The sequence below is a fragment of the Rutidosis leptorrhynchoides genome, chromosome 6 (genome assembly GCF_046630445.1).
Source record: "Rutidosis leptorrhynchoides isolate AG116_Rl617_1_P2 chromosome 6, CSIRO_AGI_Rlap_v1, whole genome shotgun sequence".
NCBI classification, from domain to species: Eukaryota; Viridiplantae; Streptophyta; class Magnoliopsida; order Asterales; family Asteraceae; genus Rutidosis; species Rutidosis leptorrhynchoides.
Genome location: NC_092338.1, coordinates 314824560 through 314844394, shown reverse-complemented (window position 1 = coordinate 314844394; position 19835 = coordinate 314824560). Strand labels below are relative to the sequence as shown.

General features: G+C 32.9%; 1 protein-coding gene across 1 annotated transcript; it reads left to right on the top strand.

The window, feature by feature from the left end:
• The first annotated feature begins 16294 nt into the window (after window positions 1–16294).
• On the top strand, window positions 16295–17718 carry LOC139854653 (uncharacterized). Its single transcript, XM_071843945.1, has 3 exons — window positions 16295–16763; window positions 17017–17339; window positions 17428–17718. The coding sequence occupies exons 1-3, from the start codon at window positions 16295–16297 to the stop codon at window positions 17716–17718; spliced, it is 1083 nt and encodes a 360-aa protein (XP_071700046.1).
• The last annotated feature ends 2117 nt before the right edge of the window (window positions 17719–19835 follow it).

Sequence of the window (19835 nt, the reverse complement as noted above, 5' to 3'; positions counted from 1 at the left end):
CCTGAAGGGAATGATGATTTTGTGATTTATTGTGATGCATCAAAGCAAGGTCTCGGTTGTGTATTAATGCAACGAACGAAGGTGATTGCTTATGCGTCTAGACAATTGAAGATTCACGAACAAAATTATACGACGCATGATTTGGAATTAGGCGCGGTTGTTTTTGCATTAAAGACTTGGAGGCACTACTTATATGGGGTCAAAAGTATTATATATACCGACCACAAAAGTCTTCAACACATATTTAATCAGAAACAACTGAATATGAGGCAGCGTAGGTGGATTGAATTATTGAATGATTACGACTTTGAGATTCGTTACCACCCGGGGAAGGCAAATGTGGTAGCCGATGCCTTGAGCAGGAAGGACAGAGAACCCATTCGAGTAAAATCTATGAATATAATGATTCATAATAACATTACTACTCAAATAAAGGAGGCGCAACAAGGAGTTTTAAAAGAGGGAAATTTAAAGGATGAAATACCCAAAGGATCGGAGAAGCATCTTAATATTCGGGAAGACGGAACCAGGTATAGGGCTGAAAGGATTTGGGTACCAAAATTTGGAGATATGAGAGAAATGGTACTTAGAGAAGCTCATAAAACCAGATACTCAATACATCCTGGAACGGGGAAGATGTACAAGGATCTCAAGAAACATTTTTGGTGGCCGGGTATGAAAGCTGATGTTGCTAAATACGTAGGAGAATGTTTGACGTGTTCTAAGGTCAAAGCTGAGCATCAAAAACCATCAGGTCTACTTCAACAACCCGAAATCCCGGAATGGAAATGGGAAAACATTACCATGGATTTCATCACTAAATTGCCAAGGACTGCAAGTGGTTTTGATACTATTTGGGTAATAGTTGATCGTCTCACCAAATCAGCACACTTCCTGCCAATAAGAGAAGATGACAAGATGGAGAAGTTAGCACGACTGTATTTGAAGGAAGTTGTCTCCAGACATGGAATACCAATCTCTATTATCTCTGATAGGGATGGCAGATTTATTTCAAGATTCTGGCAGACATTACAGCAAGCATTAGGAACTCGTCTAGACATGAGTACTGCCTATCATCCACAAACTGATGGGCAGAGCGAAAGGATGATACAAACGCTTGAAGACATGCTACGAGCATGTGTTATTGATTTCGGAAACAGTTGGGATCGACATCTACCATTAGTAGAATTTTCCTACAACAACAGCTACCATTCAAGCATTGAGATGGCGCCGTTTGAAGCACTTTATGGTAGAAAGTGCAGGTCTCCGATTTGTTGGAGTGAAGTGGGGGATAGACAGATTACGGGTCCGGAGATTATACAAGAAACTACCGAGAAGATCATCCAAATTCAACAACGGTTGAAAACCGCCCAAAGTCGACAAAAGAGCTACGCTGACATTAAAAGAAAAGATATAGAATTTGAAATTGGAGAGATGGTCATGCTTAAAGTTGCACCTTGGAAAGGCGTTGTTCGATTTGGTAAACGAGGGAAATTAAATCCAAGGTATATTGGACCTTCAAGATTATTGATCGTGTCGGACCAGTAGCTTACCGACTAGAGTTACCTCAACAACTCGCGGCTGTACATAACACTTTCCACGTCTCGAATTTGAAGAAATGTTTTGCTAAAGAAGATCTCACTATTCCGTTAGATGAAATCCAAATCAACGAAAAACTTCAATTCATCGAAGAACCCGTCGAAATAATGGATCGTGAGGTTAAAAGACTTAAGCAAAACAAGATACCAATTGTTAAGGTTCGATGGAATGCTCGTAGAGGACCCGAGTTCACCTGGGAGCGTGAAGATCAGATGAAGAAGAAATACCCGCATCTATTTCCAGAAGATTCGTCAACACCTTCAACAGCTTAAAATTTCGGGACGAAATTTATTTAACGGGTAGGTACTGTAGTGACCCGAACTTTTCCATGTTTATATATATTAATTGAGATTGATATTTACATGATTAAATGTTTCCAACATGTTAAGCAATCAAACTTGTTAAGACTTGATTAATTAAAATAGGTATCATATAGACAATTGACCACCCAAGTTGACTGGTGATTCACGAACGTTAAAACTTGTAAAAACTATATGATGACATATATATGGTTATATATATAGTTAACATGATATTATGATAAGTAAACATATCATTAAGTATATTAACAATGAACTACATATGTAAAAACAAGACTACTAACTTAATGATTTTGAAACGAGACATATATGTAACGATTATCGTTGTAACGACATTTAATGTATATATATCATATTAAGAGATATTCGTACATCATAATATCATGATAATATAATAATTTAAAATCTCTTTTGATATTATAAACATGGGGTTAACAACATATAACAAGATCGTTAACCTAAAGGTTTCAAAACAACATTTACATGTAACGACTAACGATGACTTAACGACTCAGTTAAAATGTATATACATGTAGTGTTTTAATATGTATTCATACACTTTTGAAAGACTTCAAGACACTTATCAAAATACTTCTACTTAACAAAAATGCTTACAATTACATCCTCGTTCAGTTTCATCAACAATTCTACTCGTATGCACCCGTATTCGTACTCGTACAATACACAGCTTTTAGATGTATGTACTATTGGTATATACACTCCAATGATCAGCACTTAGCAGCCCATGTGAGTCACCTAACACATGTGGGAACCATCTTTTGGCAACTAGCATGAAATATCTCATAAAATTACAAAAATATGAGTAATCATTCATGACTTATTTATATGAAAACAAAATTACATATCCTTTATATCTAATCCATACACCAACGACCAAAAACACCTACAAACACTTTCATTCTTCAATTTTCTTCATCTAATTGATCTCTCTCAAGTTCTATCTTCAAGTTCTAAGTGTTCTTCATAAATTTCAAAAGTTCTAGTTTCATAAAATCAAGAATACTTTCAAGTTTGCTAGCTCACTTCCAATCTTGTAAGGTGATCATCCAACCTCAAGAAATCTTTGTTTCTTACAGTAGGTTATCATTCTAATACAAGAACTTCGAGCCATCCAAGGATCCATTGAAGCTAGATCCATTTTTCTCTTTTTCAGTAGGTTTATCCAAGGAACTTAAGGTTCGTGAATCAACCAGTGGCCAAGTCTTACTTCCCGACGAAGTAAAAATCTGTGAAAGTGAGTTATAGTCCCACTTTTAAAATCTAATATTTTTGGGATGAGAATACATGCAGGTTTTATAAATGATTTACAAAATAGACACAAGTATGTGAAACTACATTCTATGGTTGAATTATCGAAATCGAATATGCCCCTTTTTATTAAGTCTGGTAATCTAAGAATTAGGGAACAGACACCCTAATTGACGCGAATCCTAAAGATAGATCTATTGGGCCTAACAAACCCCATCCAAAGTACCGGATGCTTTAGTACTTCGAAATTATATCATATCCGAAGGGTGTCCCGGAATGATGGGGATATTCTTATATATGCATCTTGTTAATGTCGGTTACCAGGTGTTCACCATATGAATGATTTTTATCTCTATGTATGGGATGTGTATTGAAATATGAAATCTTGTGGTCTATTATTATGATTTGATATATATATAGGTTAAACCTATAACTCACCAACATTTTTGTTGACGTTTTAAGCATGTTTATTCTCAGGTGATTATTAAGAGCTTCCGCTGTCGCATACTTAAATAAGGACGAGATTTGGAGTCCATGCTTGTATGATATTGTGTAAAAACTGCATTCAAGAAACTTATTTTGTTGTAACATATTTGTATTGTAAACCATTATGTAATGGTCGTGTGTAAACAGGATATTTTAGATTATCATTATTTGATAATCTACGTAAAGCTTTTTAAAACCTTTATCTATGAAATAAAGGTTATGGTTTGTTTTAAAAATGAATGCAGTCTTTGAAAAACGTCTCATATAGAGGTCAAAACCTCGCAACGAAATCAATTAATATGGAACGTTTTTAATCAATAAGAACGGGACATTTCATCCAGCAACATCACCGGCACCAACAGTACCATCAACAATCCATGCTTCAATATCTTCATCTGTACTTTGAGTATGATCTTCGTTATACGTATCGTTCTACCTCATTTATCTTCGTTCGACATGGCGAATATGTAATCTCTAAAGTTTTAGAGATTATTTATTCTAGTTCCAACCGAAAAGCAAATGAGTTTAATATCATATTAACTCATTAAATCCATGAATACATCTGAAGAAAATATATATGTATATATGTTTTCATAAAGATTATAATTAAAAATTCTCTTGTACAAACTGTTAATGGTGAAAGTATTTAACGGGTAGGTAATACCCGAGGAATATTTAAATTTCACATTAATAAGTTACATTGTACGTTCTTCGAATCTGTTTCAACAGTCATATACTATCCTACTTACATCTACTGATATACAAATCCGTTCACCACAGAATAACCATATTCATCCAATTTCATATTTGGATTTTGATTTATCAGAATCCAATAAGTGGCATAATGAAGAAATAATGGACACAATAAAAATTGATTAGAAACAGACTAATTAACAATATGAAATTTTGTTAAGAAACCACGCTAACAAAATCCTAGCTAACTGTTCCTAGCTAACTGTTAATTCCATATTACATTTTATTTATCGCAATTTAATTATCGCAATTTATTTTATCGCAATTTTAATTCTCGCAATTTTATTTATCGTTATTTAATTTCTGTTATTTACTTTACGCATTTTATTTATCGTCATTTAATTTTTGTATTTATTTTACGCACTTTAAATATCGGGACACGTATACAAGGTTTTGACATATCATATCGACGCATTTATATATATTATTTAGAATAACCATACACACTCTATATGCAGTAATGATCGAGTTCTCTATACATGGTTGAGGTTGATTCTACAATAATATATATAATTTGAGTTGTGATCGAGTCTGAGACGTATACGGGTCACGACATGTATTAATTAATTCGAATATTATATATTGCTAATTGTGGACTATCAACTGAGGACTACCAACATTGGACAATTAAAATGAATTAAAATATTGATTATAACATATGAAACTAAACAATTCTTCAAGTTTCCACTTGATTTCATCTTAAACCTCATTTGTATCTTGACGATTACAATCCGCGTTCAAACCTTTCATAATTCTTGAAAACACCTCAATCGAGTGGATGAACCAACCGCACTTCATCTACAGAAGAAAAGATTGATGCATATAGATATGCACTTACAACCACTCGAAACCTGAGTAAACGTTTAAAAAGTAGCTATGCAAATTTCTTAGTGTTATTATTACCCAAAATAAATTTGCAATCCTTTTCCAAATTAGCAAATTTTGTCACGGCTCCAGCAAGTTAACTTTGACTTTTCGTTCGAAACAACATTATTATAACCTTGATTTATATGTGTACTCTTTTATTGTTTCTGAGAAATCTTTTGTATTCCATCTTATTACCAGCAGAAGTACCAGCAACCTCGTTACTTCTTGGCTTAAATCTCTTTGACAAATCATTATATTTATTCATTGAAACCCTATCATATACTCATCCGCATATTGTAACGAGAACTACCATACCAATTACCAGGAATCAGCAATCAGTACTTTGAAAACTCACAGCATATCTACATCAACAGTTACATGTATAACATTTATCTCTTAGAATTATGGTCTTTCGTTCTAAAATTCTGAAAAGCACTCAGTCTACAAATCAATACTCCGAATGTTGAAAAAGCTGAATGAAGCAGCAGAAACCGTAGATAGCCGTAGACGACCTTAAATCATTGGAAGTTTGATGATAAAGAATAATATGTTGGAAAAGCTCAGAAATGTTGGAACTGGAAAATGGATAGAGTTAACCATGAAGGAGACCAAGGACAAATACAAGGGCTATACCCTATATTCAAATAATCCAGATAATTCTGGATCCGTTGAAATCTTTAGAGAATATCTTGCTCCGAAGTCATGTTAAAATTTTACGGAAAATCTTTCTCTATCAACCATCGAACTTAGAAATTCCAAAATATCATCATCAATATCTTCGATATTTCTGAGGATATTTTCATAAATATTCTCGTCCGAAATTATATACCTCTTCGTGCTTTCTGTGTATCATTGTATTGGAAACATTCAATAGAAAATCTAGTACTGAAAAGCGGATTATGCGAAACTATGAAAGAAGCCGCGGACAAATCACAAAGAATAAGTTTGACTTCAAAGAATATAAATGATTCTGTTTCTGATAAAATCTTTAGCAAATACCTTGCTTCCGAATCTAAACCCTTACGGATAACTCTTCTTCATCATACTTCGATATTAGAAATTCCAAGATATCATCGTATCTTTCATTATAAATATTCTCCACATTTCTGAAGATATTTTTATAATTACTCTTATCTGAAATCATTAATCTTTTCATGCAATCAGTGTTACATCATATAGAAACTGTTAGTTTCTATATTATGTAAACTTTTGAGCTTAAAATATGAATGTTTTTGAAGTAGTGTTGGGAACTGATGCATGAGTGAGTATAATATAATGACACTTGATCACCGTGATTATATTACAGTAAGTAATGCTGAGTTTCTAATGAAATGTGATGATTCACAGATCATAACGTCATCATGTGCCATGTTACACGACTCGTTCATTCTACTTTACCTCCGAACATATCAAGAAAATATATTCTTGCTAGTTCTATTCTCAGTGATTCTGGTAATTTGACAAATCAAACCGTGCTATCACATTCCTTCCTGCTTAGAACATTATAATCATTCGAAACTCTATATCTACAAATTCTGGACTATTATTCACTTAACTTGAAGTCGGGAAGAGGAGACAAAAGCATAGAACTTTGAAATATAAGGGAGAATATAAAGTCTGATAACAACACATAAATTACAAACCGTGCATATCAATGTTTATCGCAACATAAAGACACGGGAGAATTAAAAACATTATAATCCCAAGGGCGAAGTAGAAGAAGGCAGATTCCTCTGGTGGAAGTTGGAAAAGGAGAATGATTGTTGCAATGGTAAGAATGAGGACAATGATCAGAACTTGACTAAGCATTTTCACAATCTTTTGGGATGTATGAACTAAGAAAGAAAGTATAAGAATGGTGAGAATAATGGAACGGAAGAGCTTAATTTATAATGGAAATATCAGACAGAGTAATCGAGGCAGATCACCGTATTTAATTATAGAGATCTTAATTTGCTTACTCACCGAAGAATCAAATCTTTTTGATTTCGAAGATTTTCTATAAATCCCATGAATTCCGGAATTCAACCCTGTTTACGTCAAAGGCTAAGGAAAGATCTTATTTTCTTCAATTCACTATTTTGCGATAGCTTCATTCGTATTCTTAGAATAATCGAATTGTTTTATCATTATTATTCAATGATGATAAACCTCTAATTATCAACTCATATTGGTCATGAAAACATTTTTTATTGTTAGCAATAACCACCTCACTCAAATTTCGGTACGAAATTTCTTTAACGGGTAGGTACTGTGATGACCCGGGAATTTCTGACCAAATTTAAACTTAATCTTTATATAGTTTTGACACGATAAGCAAGGTCTGTAATGTTAATGTTTTCAAAAACTTTGAATTGTGTTAATGTAATCAATTACCCTTCGACTATTCCCGACTATTCACGAACAACTATATAAATAGATGCATATAGATATTATTGAAATAATATATGATTAAACTGTTAGAATTAAATATGTAAAATAACATGCGATGTAATGGAAACAATATTTATATATATATATATATATATATATATATATATATATATATATATATATATATATATATATATATATATATATATATATATATATATATATATATATATATATATATATATATATATATATAATTATGTATATAAATATTATTTGTAAATATATAAAGTTATATTAAATCTAATTGTTTAAAAATATATAATATATTTGTTTTAGTAATTAAACTTACTAATTTTAAAACTGTTTTTATATAGAATGTGAACATATTAAAAATAAATGATTTCGAGCTTAATTAGTAAACGTTAGTAACACTCGGTTGACGTTTTGTTAATTTTAATATAGATATAGTACTTGTTCATGATAGATTGAAATAAAAGTTGAACTGCAAATTGATTTTGAAGATCTTAGATTTGTTAAATATATTTTTACCCTTTTTAGTTTGAATATTGGTACTCCATACATATAAATTGGAACAGAAATTAAATATTTTTAGAACCTTTTTGATCAGGTTTCAATCAGGTAATGAGTGAAATAATTAATTACATTTAATCTAAAAATTTGAGATTTTTAGGAACACTTTATTGCGTTAACTGTTTAGCATTGAACACGATATACCCATCCTTGATCAACTGTCGGCAAGTCTTGTGCATACTGTACTCTAATCATTCCACTTGTGTAGGTTTTACTTTGTAATTATTATTATTATTTATATTAAAAATTATATATAATACATAAAATATATATCTATATATATGTAATATATGTATATACTGTAAGTAAAAAAGAAGAGAGTCGCCGCCACCAGACTCGCTGCCACCACCACCACCGGCCACCATCACCGCTGGCAACAGCCACCTTCTCTCTCTCTTTCTTCTCTCCTTCTTACTTCACCATCGTTCACCTTCCCACTTCTTTGATCACCACTAATCACCATCCCCACCCTACATCAACAATCTATCACCATCTCCACCATGAACAACCAAGCACCACCGTCACCCATCTATCATCTCTGCAGCCGTAAACCACTGCAGCAACTGCTGCTACTTCTGTCTTTTTTTTTTCGCTGTAAATAGTCTCATAACACCACCACCTTGAAACCGTCGTGAACCACCCAACATCGGTATTCACTGCAGCTGCTGCTCGTTAACTATTTTTGATTCTGATCAGCTGAAAAACCAACCATAAATCACCACCTTTAACCGCTAATTGCCCCTATTTATTGTTGACTATTGCTGCTACTGTTCTGCTGCTGTTCACCGTCGAAACCACCACCACAGACCACCGCTACTACTGCTAAGCCTTCTGTTTTCTGTTCTGCTAAACAACAGTGAAGTTATCACGTTGAAGATGATGAATAGTGTTGATGATGATGATATGATACAGGATTCGAAAGATGATGATGATGATGCCGAAGAGATGATGAGGATGATGCCGAAGAGATGATGATGATGATGCCGAAGGGATGTTGATGATGATGCCGAGATATGAGATGATGATAATGCCGAGAGATGATGATGATGATGCCGAAGAGATGATGATGATGATGCCGAGATATGATGATAATGAAATATGAAAATGAAAATGATAATGGTATACTTTTATCATTATTATTATTATGATTATTATTATTATTTATCATACCTATTATTAATTTTTTTTATTTTATTATTTTATGATTATGATTTGAGTATGATGATGACAATAATGAAGATCATGATGATAATGGACGATGGTGATGATGAATGACGATTATGCTCGATGACGTTTAGGAGGGTATAACTCTCATTATCAAATTTTTATTATTGTTTATTGTTATTATTATTATTCCTATTAATTTTATTATTGTTATTATTAAGATTATTATTAATTGTGTTATTATTGGTGTATTAAGTATTATTATTGTTAGTATTATGATAAGAGTTATTGTAAGGATTATAATATTATATACATATAAATTATGAATTATGAATACAAATATGAAAATGGGTAAAACTATAATTAAGTCATGATCCAAATTAGATGTTATCACTAATATTACTATTAGAAGTATTATTATTAGTAAAATCATTATTAATATCATTATTAGTAAGAGTATTATTATATTAGACATTATAGTTATTATTATTACTAATATTGTTATGTTATTATTATTCTTATTACTAAAAATATTAAAAATTATCATTTAAGTAAAGTTATCACTATTATTATTATTATTATTATTATTATTATTATTATTATTCAAGGTATTATTTAATTTATCATTTTTCTATCATTATTATTAAAAGTATCATTTTTATTATTATTATTTATCATAACTATAATTATTATTAAAGACGTTAGTATTAACATTAACATTATTATTATTTTTACTACAAATATTATTATAAGTATTATTATTACCATTTAGGATTAGTATTAAGTATTATTATCAAAATTATTATTTTCATTACCATTACTATTAAATTATCCATTTTATTAAAAACTACTGTTATTATCATTATTATGAGATTTATTATAAAAACTATCGTTAATAATATCATCAATAGAATTATTAATATTATTGTCATTATTATTAATATTAGTATTATCATTAATGCTATCCATTCAAATATTATATTGAATTATTAAAATACTGATTAAACAAACAAATGATATATATTTATATATATATATATACTAATTATATATATAACATAACAGAAATTAATATTTTTTACTTTATAAAATGAATATAAGTTATTGATATAAAAACAATTTCACTAATAATAATATTTAAATTTGTCTGATTACGAATATACATTTTAATATATATACAAATGATATAGGTTCGTGAATCTAAGGCCAACCCTATACTTGTTCAATGTCGTTCTATGTATTTTTACTACAAAATACATTAGGTGAGTTTCATTAATCCCTTTTTAAATGCTTTTGCAATATATATTTTTGGAACTGAGAATACATGCGCCGTTTTTATAAATGTTTTACAAAATAGACACAAGTACGTGAAACTACATTCTATGGTTGAATTATCAAAATCGAATATGCCCCTTTTTATTAAGTCTGGTAATCTAAGAATTTGGGAACAGACACCCTAATTGACGCGAACTCTAAAGATAGATCTATCGGGCCCAACAAGCCCCATCCAAAGTACCGGATGCTTTAGTACTTCGAAATTTATATCATGTCCGAAGGAGGATCCCGGAATGATGGGGATATTCTTATATGCATATTGTGAATGTCGATTACCAGGTGTTCAATCCATATGAATGATATTTTTGTCTCTATGCATGGGACGTATGTTTATGAGAAATGGAAATATGAAATCTTATGGTCTATTAAAATTATGAAATAATTATTTATGTTAAACTAATGAACTCACCAACCTTTTGGTTGACACTTGAAAGCATGTTTATTCTCAGGTAAGAAAGAAGTCTTCCGCTGTGCAATTGCTCATTTAAAAGATATTACTTGGAGTCAATCATGATATATTTCAAAAGACGTTTCATTCGAGTCGTCGGGTTCATCAAGATTATTATTTAGTCAATTATAGTTGAATATATTATGAAATGATTTGCATGTCATCAGTTTTCGATATAAAGCAAGTTTGTCTTTTAAAAACGAATGCAATGTTTGTAAAATGTATCATATAGAGGTCAAGTACCTCGCGATGTAACCAACTATTGTGAATCGTTTGTAATCGATATGGACTTTGTCCGGATGGATTAGGACGGGTCCTTTCAATAGGTTCCGAGTTTATGTGGGAATCCGAAGAGTTTGTTTTGGTGTATCTTCCAGCTTGTCATGCGGCGTGGATTGTGAGGACGCAATCCGAATCAAGTGGGGGAGAGTTTTAAGACCCGAATCCGAAATTGTACATTTTGTATATACATAAATAAAGGCAGGAATCTGTAAAAGTGGAAGTGCGCGGTGCGCACTTGGATGCGCGGTGCGCACTTGGATGCGCGGCGCGCATATCGAGCTAACAGCTCACTTCCACCTTTTTAGATATTTTAAAGGGGCAATTTGGTACTTTCACTTGTGGGACGAGTTTAAGGCCCCAAGATCGGTTTGGTGGGTGTCATAACTTTATTTTCATCTACCTTATCACTTCCACATTAATTCTAGAGAGAGAGGAAGTTCTAGTGTGAGAAAGCTCAAGCAAAGGAGGAAGAAGCTCATTTCGGGTCGAAGCTCGAGTTTTAAAATTGTTCATCTAGTCAAAAGCTACGTTTGGAGTGTGGTGGTAAGTCCTAATCTTGATTTTCCTTTATTGTGATAGATTAAGGGTTAGGGTTTGGGCTAGTGATGAACCTAAAACCCATTTGTTGGGGATTTGGGTGTTCTTGGGTAAGCTTGGGTCATGAGGACCCAAGGATGACTAACCTAGGGTTTTAATGTGTTAAATGATGTTATGGGTCATAAAGGGTTAACTACCACTAGTACACTTTGTGGTTGGGTGTTATTTGGGTTGTGGGTGACCCAAAATGGGCGTGTTAACCTTGAAATGGGTCAAACAAGTCTTTGATGACCTAAGTTGGGTAATGAGTGTGTAAATGCGATAACTCTGTGTTAAAAAGTGTATTAAGACCATATTTGGCTAAGTGTTAGGGTTTTGGCGAAGTTGACACAATATTAGGGTTAAGAGTGCAAATGGGTCGAAATTACACTATGGGTCGAAATGACACTAGGATATGAGTTGGTTGAACAACTTGATTGTTAGATTGATTATATGCACAATGTAATAGGTACGTTACTTTGAAGGTTGCAAGCTTGATTTCTCATTCATCGAAGGCGTCAAGGTGAGTGGAATAATTATATATGTGGGTATATAGTGTATTTGCTTGTTGGCTTGTGGTTAGTGTTATCCGGGCGTGTGGATTCACTATAGTGTTATCCGGGCGTGTGGATTCACTACACTTTTGTGCGATGGAGACCACATGTGCGTGAAGGGTGGTTCGGTAAGTGCAGACGTCCACCTAGGGGGTTAGTGTACACTAACGGTCATTGTGCGAGTACCAATGGTCATTATGCGAGTACCGTTCCCTTGTGTGTGTTGTGGTTAACCATGGTTATGTGTGATAGTTTAAGCGTATCGAATTGTGAACTATATGCTATTGGTAATGCTAGCTTATTGAGATTGCGGATATCTAGTTTTGCATTGTGATTGCATAGTTGCTAAATTGCTAGCTCGTATACGGTAATTGCGTAAGTGTTTGCAAGTAAGTAGATTATATATGTATATGTATAATTATTGCATTCACTAAGCGTTGCTTACCCTCTCGTTGTTTACCTTTTTAGGTTCCGGCGTGGACAAGGGCAAGGGTATATGCTTGGATTAGAGATTTCACCTCTTTGGATTTGTTAGAGGAGGCTTTTGTGATTCGACCTAGGTTTTGGGTAGTTTAATCCCAAACACCATGCTCGTCTTTTGTTTGGTACTTAAACTCACGGGTCGAAAATACTTTGGTGATGTACGGGTCGTCGTACCCTTTTGTATACTCTAATCTTTGAAATTATGTAAACTACTTTTGGGTCGTAATCGGACTTATGTTGTGTGAAATTAGGTTGGAGGTTTGGCCTCCTATGTGAAAACTGGCAACAGCCTTTTTCGTGTACTAATGCGCACCGCGCAAATGGGTAAAAAAATGCAGCAGCTGGCAGGCCTTGTTCCTGATCTGATTTTGGGTGTTAATGCGCGCCGCGCATGGCTGCGCGCACCGCGTGTCTGGCCTGGCCAGTTTACTTGTCCGTTTAAAAAAAAAATTGTGTCGAGTTTCGGTTTTGCGATGTCGGGTTGTTACAGTTCTAAGAAAATGATCATTAACAGACTGAACCTCGGAAGAAAGCTAACTTGCACCTTGAGAAAATGAAGGTATATCAATTTTAGAACTCAAAATTTGTCCGAACTCGACAACTTCAGAAAAATGAGCGTTGATAAATAGTTTTGTATCATCGTATGCATTATGGATGGTTAATTCTTTTGAAACTGTGAGGACAAACAAACATCATCAGATGACAAATGTAGAGATAGTATTAGATGCTTATATAGCTGAAAAAGTTTATTTATAAAACGTATGTTTAGCCCACCTTTCCGATATTTTATTCTACCAAATTGAACTATCAGAAGAATATCATCTTGAGTATTGTTTCCAACAATAAAATTGTGCATCTGTTGTGCAAATTCATCTCACAAAGCTTCAAATTACTACATAATAATAAAGATGCATTAGTTGTGCCATATTTTTGTTGATCAAACATAGAGATAAGAATAGTTAAAAACATACTCAACATCCTCAAATATAATATTCATACGCTTTCCTTCTCCTCCATCTTCATCTTTTCATAAGGTTTCCAATCACCACAGTCTACAACTCTTCCAATGATATCTAAAATACACATATAGATGTAATTTCTGTTTAATTACATGCATATATATCAAAATTAACAAATAATATAATATTCTGTACCAATTAAAAGGTTAGGGTCATCCTTTTTGTCAAAGATATGGCTGAATGGCAAGCACTGGAAGGCATTTTAGGACCATCAAAAGAACACACCCTCCTGAGACTTGTATAACGATAGAAATTTAGCTTTAACTTATGCATATATACTAGATACTTTCCTTTGTTATCACTCACACTAAATCTACTTATCATGAACACTTCACCTTCTTCCAAATCCTTCTCAAAGTATGGACATAAAACTTTCTTCACAACAACACTGATTTTGTCACACTACATCGTACAAATATAAGAAAATAAAACAAGCACATATATGTTGAAATCAAACATGTATTATTAACAGCATAACGAAAGCAATATAAAAAAAAATAAGCATACACTTTTTTATCCATGTAAATATTTGCAGTTCGTACATCGTCTTACAAATACGAAAATACGAAGAACCTTAACTTTCAATTTCCATGAGCTTTTGACATTGTCAATCTCTTGAATGTAATCGTGTTTCTAAACTGACATCGTGAGTAGGTGCAAAAAACAGAAGTAATGGAATAGATACAGTTCAGAGGATGGTGGTGGAGATGATAATACAATGTGTAAATTTGAAAGGATTTATTAGAATTGAAGTCATTCATGTCCGTTTGAATTTTCTAGGGTTTATCTTGATTTGGGTAAAAGAAGCGTATCTTGTTTACAGCATCTGTATCTTTTGTATATGTCTTTTAGAGTAATATTCATTTGAGTCCATAAATTAAGTTGAGATTCAATGGACCAATGAGAGCGCGACATGTGTCGCGAAAATCACATGTGATTGGAAAAAAAATTCAAAAATTTTTTTTGAAAAAAAAAATTTAATTTTTTTTTCAAAATTTTAAAAAAAAAATTTTTTTTTACAATCATATGTGATTGAAAAAAAATTTTAATTTTTTTAAAATTTTTTTTTTTTTACAATCACATGTGATTTACCTGCACAATCACATGTGATTGAATTGTACAATCACATGTGATTGGATTTGCCATGCATAATCACATGTGATTGGGTTTACAATCACATGTGATTGACATGCATAATCACATATGATTTTCAATCACATGTGATTTTTAAAAAAAAATTCGAAAAAAAAATTTCTTAAAAAAATTCGAAAAAAAAAATTTTCAAAAAAAAAAAATTTCAAAAAAAAAAATTTTCGAATTTTTTTTTTCAATCACATGTGATTTTCGCGCCACATGTCGCGTTCTCATTGGTCCCTTTGTTTTCAAGCAAATTTATGGATGCAAGTGATTACAACTCATGTCTTTTAATTTATCGATGCCTATAAAGGATGAATTGCTTTATTATTTAATTTTAATTTTTGTTTTTATTTGAATGCTGAGTAGTTCTGTATTTTAACACTAAATCAAATAAAAACCAATTAAGAGGTAAACAAATTCACTCTTATATTTACTACATATATTCGTAACAAAATGTATTTTTGTATTAAATGACATGGATGTCATGTGTTATAATGAACTTTAAAAAAAATCGACGTGGCTGGTGATGTGTAAACAAAGTCATATTTTTAGAACTTCAAGAGTATTAATAAACTTCGCAAAAACCATAGCACCAATTCCTAGCCTGTTTCTAACTTGAATAACAAATTTGATACATTGCATGCTTGTTTGTGCATTTATTTAACGGTTTCCACCATTTACCTTAAATAAAACATACTTTATAAGAGCATTCCCAACGGCGCCGATGGCAGCGGGCCGCCCAGGGGTCCGCCCAGCAAATCGTCCAACCCATCGTTATCCCCTTCGTGCTTTTTAATCATATTGTTGGACGGGAAAAATTGGGAAAAAATGACCGTTGAAAAATTATAAAAAAGTTAACGGCTAGAATGCAACGGTTATTTTTTTTTTTCTTTCTTACACTCTATATAAACACCTCATTTTATACACTTTACACACACCATTTCACTTCATTTTATACCATTTAATCAAACATTTCTTTCCATTTCTTCCTTTTTATCACTTTCACTCTTTATATTTATTTTTATCATCATCAATATGAATCCAAATAACACAAATTTCGATCCCGAGCTAAACGATTTGTTAACGATCACACATACGACTGATCAAAACAATACTCGCGCACTTGAATTACTTGATGCGTTGGATGAGTTAAGTGACGATGAATATGTTGTCCCCGTACCAAGAGCACCTCGAAGGTATTTATATAGGGATCGCGAAGGCCGTGCAAGAGCTCAATATAATGATTATTTCTCCGACAATCCGACGTTCCCGAGAGATGTTTTTCGTAGAAGGTACCGAATAAGCAAAACTTTATTTCTTCGTATATGTCAAGATATTTTGAATTTTTCTCAAACTCCTATTCCCGAATACTTTACTTATTTTCGTCAAAGACGTGATGCTACCGGATTACTTGGTTTTAATATTGTTCAAAAAATAACATCCGCCATACGTCAACTAGCGTATGCTACTTCGGCAGATCTTTTTGATGAATATTTGCATATGGGTGAGCAAACCTCATACGATTGTTTAAACAATTATTGCAAATGTATTTTTTCACTTGTATGCTACCGAATACTTGAGAAAAGCAACCGCGCAAGATGTGCAACATTTGACTGATAAGCATGCTCAAATACATGGTTTTTCGGTGATGTTAGGAAGTATCGATTGTATGCATTGATGATGGAGAAATTGTCCTGCCCGGTGGAAGGGTCATTATACGTGAGGTGACCATGGTTATCTGTCAATTATGCTTGAAGAGGTTGCCTCGTACGATGGATGGTTTTGGCACGCTTATTTTGGACCCTCGGGTTCAAATAATGATATTAACGTTCTTAATCAATCCGATTTATTCACCGACTTGTTAGCCGGTGAAGCACCTCCATGTACTTTTACGGTTAACGGATGTACGTTTTCTAAAGGTTATTATTTGGCGGATGGTATTTATCAGGAATGGGCTACATTAGTTAAGTCGTTTAGAAATTCGATAGACCCGAAACAATCTAAATTCTCAAAGTATCAATCATCGGCAAGAAAAGATATTGAACGGGCATTTGGAATACTACAAGGTCGATGGGCCATTGTTCAACATCCGGCACGACCGTATTACATCCGCAAAATTAGACGGATTATGTTATCATGTATTATTTTAAATAATATGATAACCGAAGACAATGGTCGTTCATTTTGTGGACTCGAGGAGAATTATCGTCCGATACGACGTGCACGAGGAACATTCCATGAAAGAGTCGAACAACATATGTGGATACGCGGATTTAAGAGATGTTAACATTCATCGACTACTACGAGATATGCTTGTAGAACACGTATATAATCTTCCACATAATTATCGAACTCGACATGATCTGACAATTAATCCAAACAATCAATTCGAGACAGCACCTTCACACATTCCCGATGACGAAAAAGAAGGCCAAGATCAAGAAGAAGGCGAAGACTAGTTATTTATTTCTAATGTAATTTTTTTTAAAATGTATTTTTTTAATGTATTTTTTTAAATTTTTTATTTCAAGTATTGTAATGTTTTTTAATTTATAATAAAAGTTTAGTGTTATTTAAATAAATATTGTTTAAAAAAAAAAAAAATAATTAAAAAATATGGAAGAAAGGTATAACTGTTGGGAGTGTTTAGTCCTGGGTTAGTCCTGATTAGTCCTGGGAAGGAAGTGCGGAGGTAGCGTTGATGTGGCGGACCTGGACTAAGATGAAGGTCTTACTCCATTGGGAGCTCTCTAACCTTTGATTTTCGTGATTAAATGACCAAGATTCAATTCTTTGGCTGTCACAACTAATGCCTTAAAAAAATATTACAAATTCGCTTTCTCAACTCCCACTTGATCTTACTTTTCCTAATGATATGCTCTAAGGATCACATCGAAATTTCAAAAGAATAATATAATTTATTCACCGTCGGATACTGTGAAGGAATTGATATTTTAGGCTTCTAGCCAACTAGCGGTGCTAGATTCTTAGAAGAAGGACGAGTGCATCCTCAGAACTGGAGGGAAAGAAGGGTATGGTGCATAATGGAAAGGTTGTGTTGTTCGTAAAGCATGTTTCGGTACCGTGCTCAAACAGCTTGTTAGAAATACTTGGACATTATCTAAACTTTGTTACACATAAGCATTTAAACTTGGGCATACTATCCGTTGTCCGTAGTTAGTAATGTATGCTTTAAAATATCCAGGCGGAGTACACACAAGTAAATAGTGTGTGCCACATCAGCCCGCCTATTTCGAAAAGGTTGTTACACACACGAGTGATACGTGTACCACGCTAATGTAATAAACTTTTTCGCCTATAATACGATTTTTGGGTCATTCAAATGCATCTTCATTACACACAATAAACTAATTCTGCTAAAATTCTCTCTCAAACTCTACTTCACAAATTCCGATTAAATTTTAATTTCTTTAATCAAATTCCTTGCATTCAGATATTAATTATTAAATTCGTGAGGCAAACAACTATGAAAGGATTTTACTGACCAGTTTTGCTAATTAAAAAAAAAAAAAAAAAAAAAAAAAAAAAAAAAAAAACTAAACTATGAAAGGAAAAGGTTGTCTAAAAATGGTTTTAAAATTCCATTATGTATTTATGTGTCTCTTATCTTACAACTTGACTGGCTAGCAGGACGGATCTTTGGGGTGGCAGCGGTGGGTAGTGGCCCCTCCAAAAATTTGTTCTCTTAGTATAAATTTTATTTTCTGAGATCTAAAGTATAAATATTTTATATGATAGCCCCTCCAAAATTTTAGAATCTTTCTTATATAAGTTTTTGAAATAATTTTGACCCTCTCACTAAAATCGTTCAAGATCGTCTCCGCTGACTAGGATAGGCAAGTCATTGTTCTCATATTGTCAAAAATATTACGGAATACGGAGTAATATATATGCAAGATTGTTTGGTAAAATTTACTGTAGTAATTATCATATCATAATGAATATGAATGAAAACAACAAAAGGTAACTTTACGAGACGATCTTTCCCAAATCACTTAGACGAGTTGTATCGCAATGGATCCAACGGAGTGGGATCCTAGTCAGCACCCATGCAACGCTCATTTTCTTCTGTATCCATGTGTGGGTTTGAAAACTTTTGAGGCGTCCGTTGAAATCTCACGGAAGAAGTCACTTTGCTTGGTATTTTTTAATTTTTTATTATTTTAAAAATATTATTTTTATCTCTTTTTAATACTTAACTCAATTATATTTTAACACATCATCACAATACTTCTAAGACCACCCCCTATCGTTAGTTACCCGTCCGTTACCCGCACATTACCCGTCATTACCCGTAACTAACCATAGGCACGGGCTCATTACCCGCTTTAGTTACCCGCATTCACCATGGATTTAACGGAAGTTTTAAGTTTAGTTATAGGAATTGTGGGTCAAGTGACTTTTTATTGTTGGACTTGATGCTTTATTGCTTGTACGTTGTATATTAAGAGGAGTATTGTTTTAGCCATTATAGGGAGTGTTTAATTATGAGTTAGTTATAGGATATTAGTGTTGATGTGGCGCTGATGTGGAAGATTAAGATGATGAATAGTTT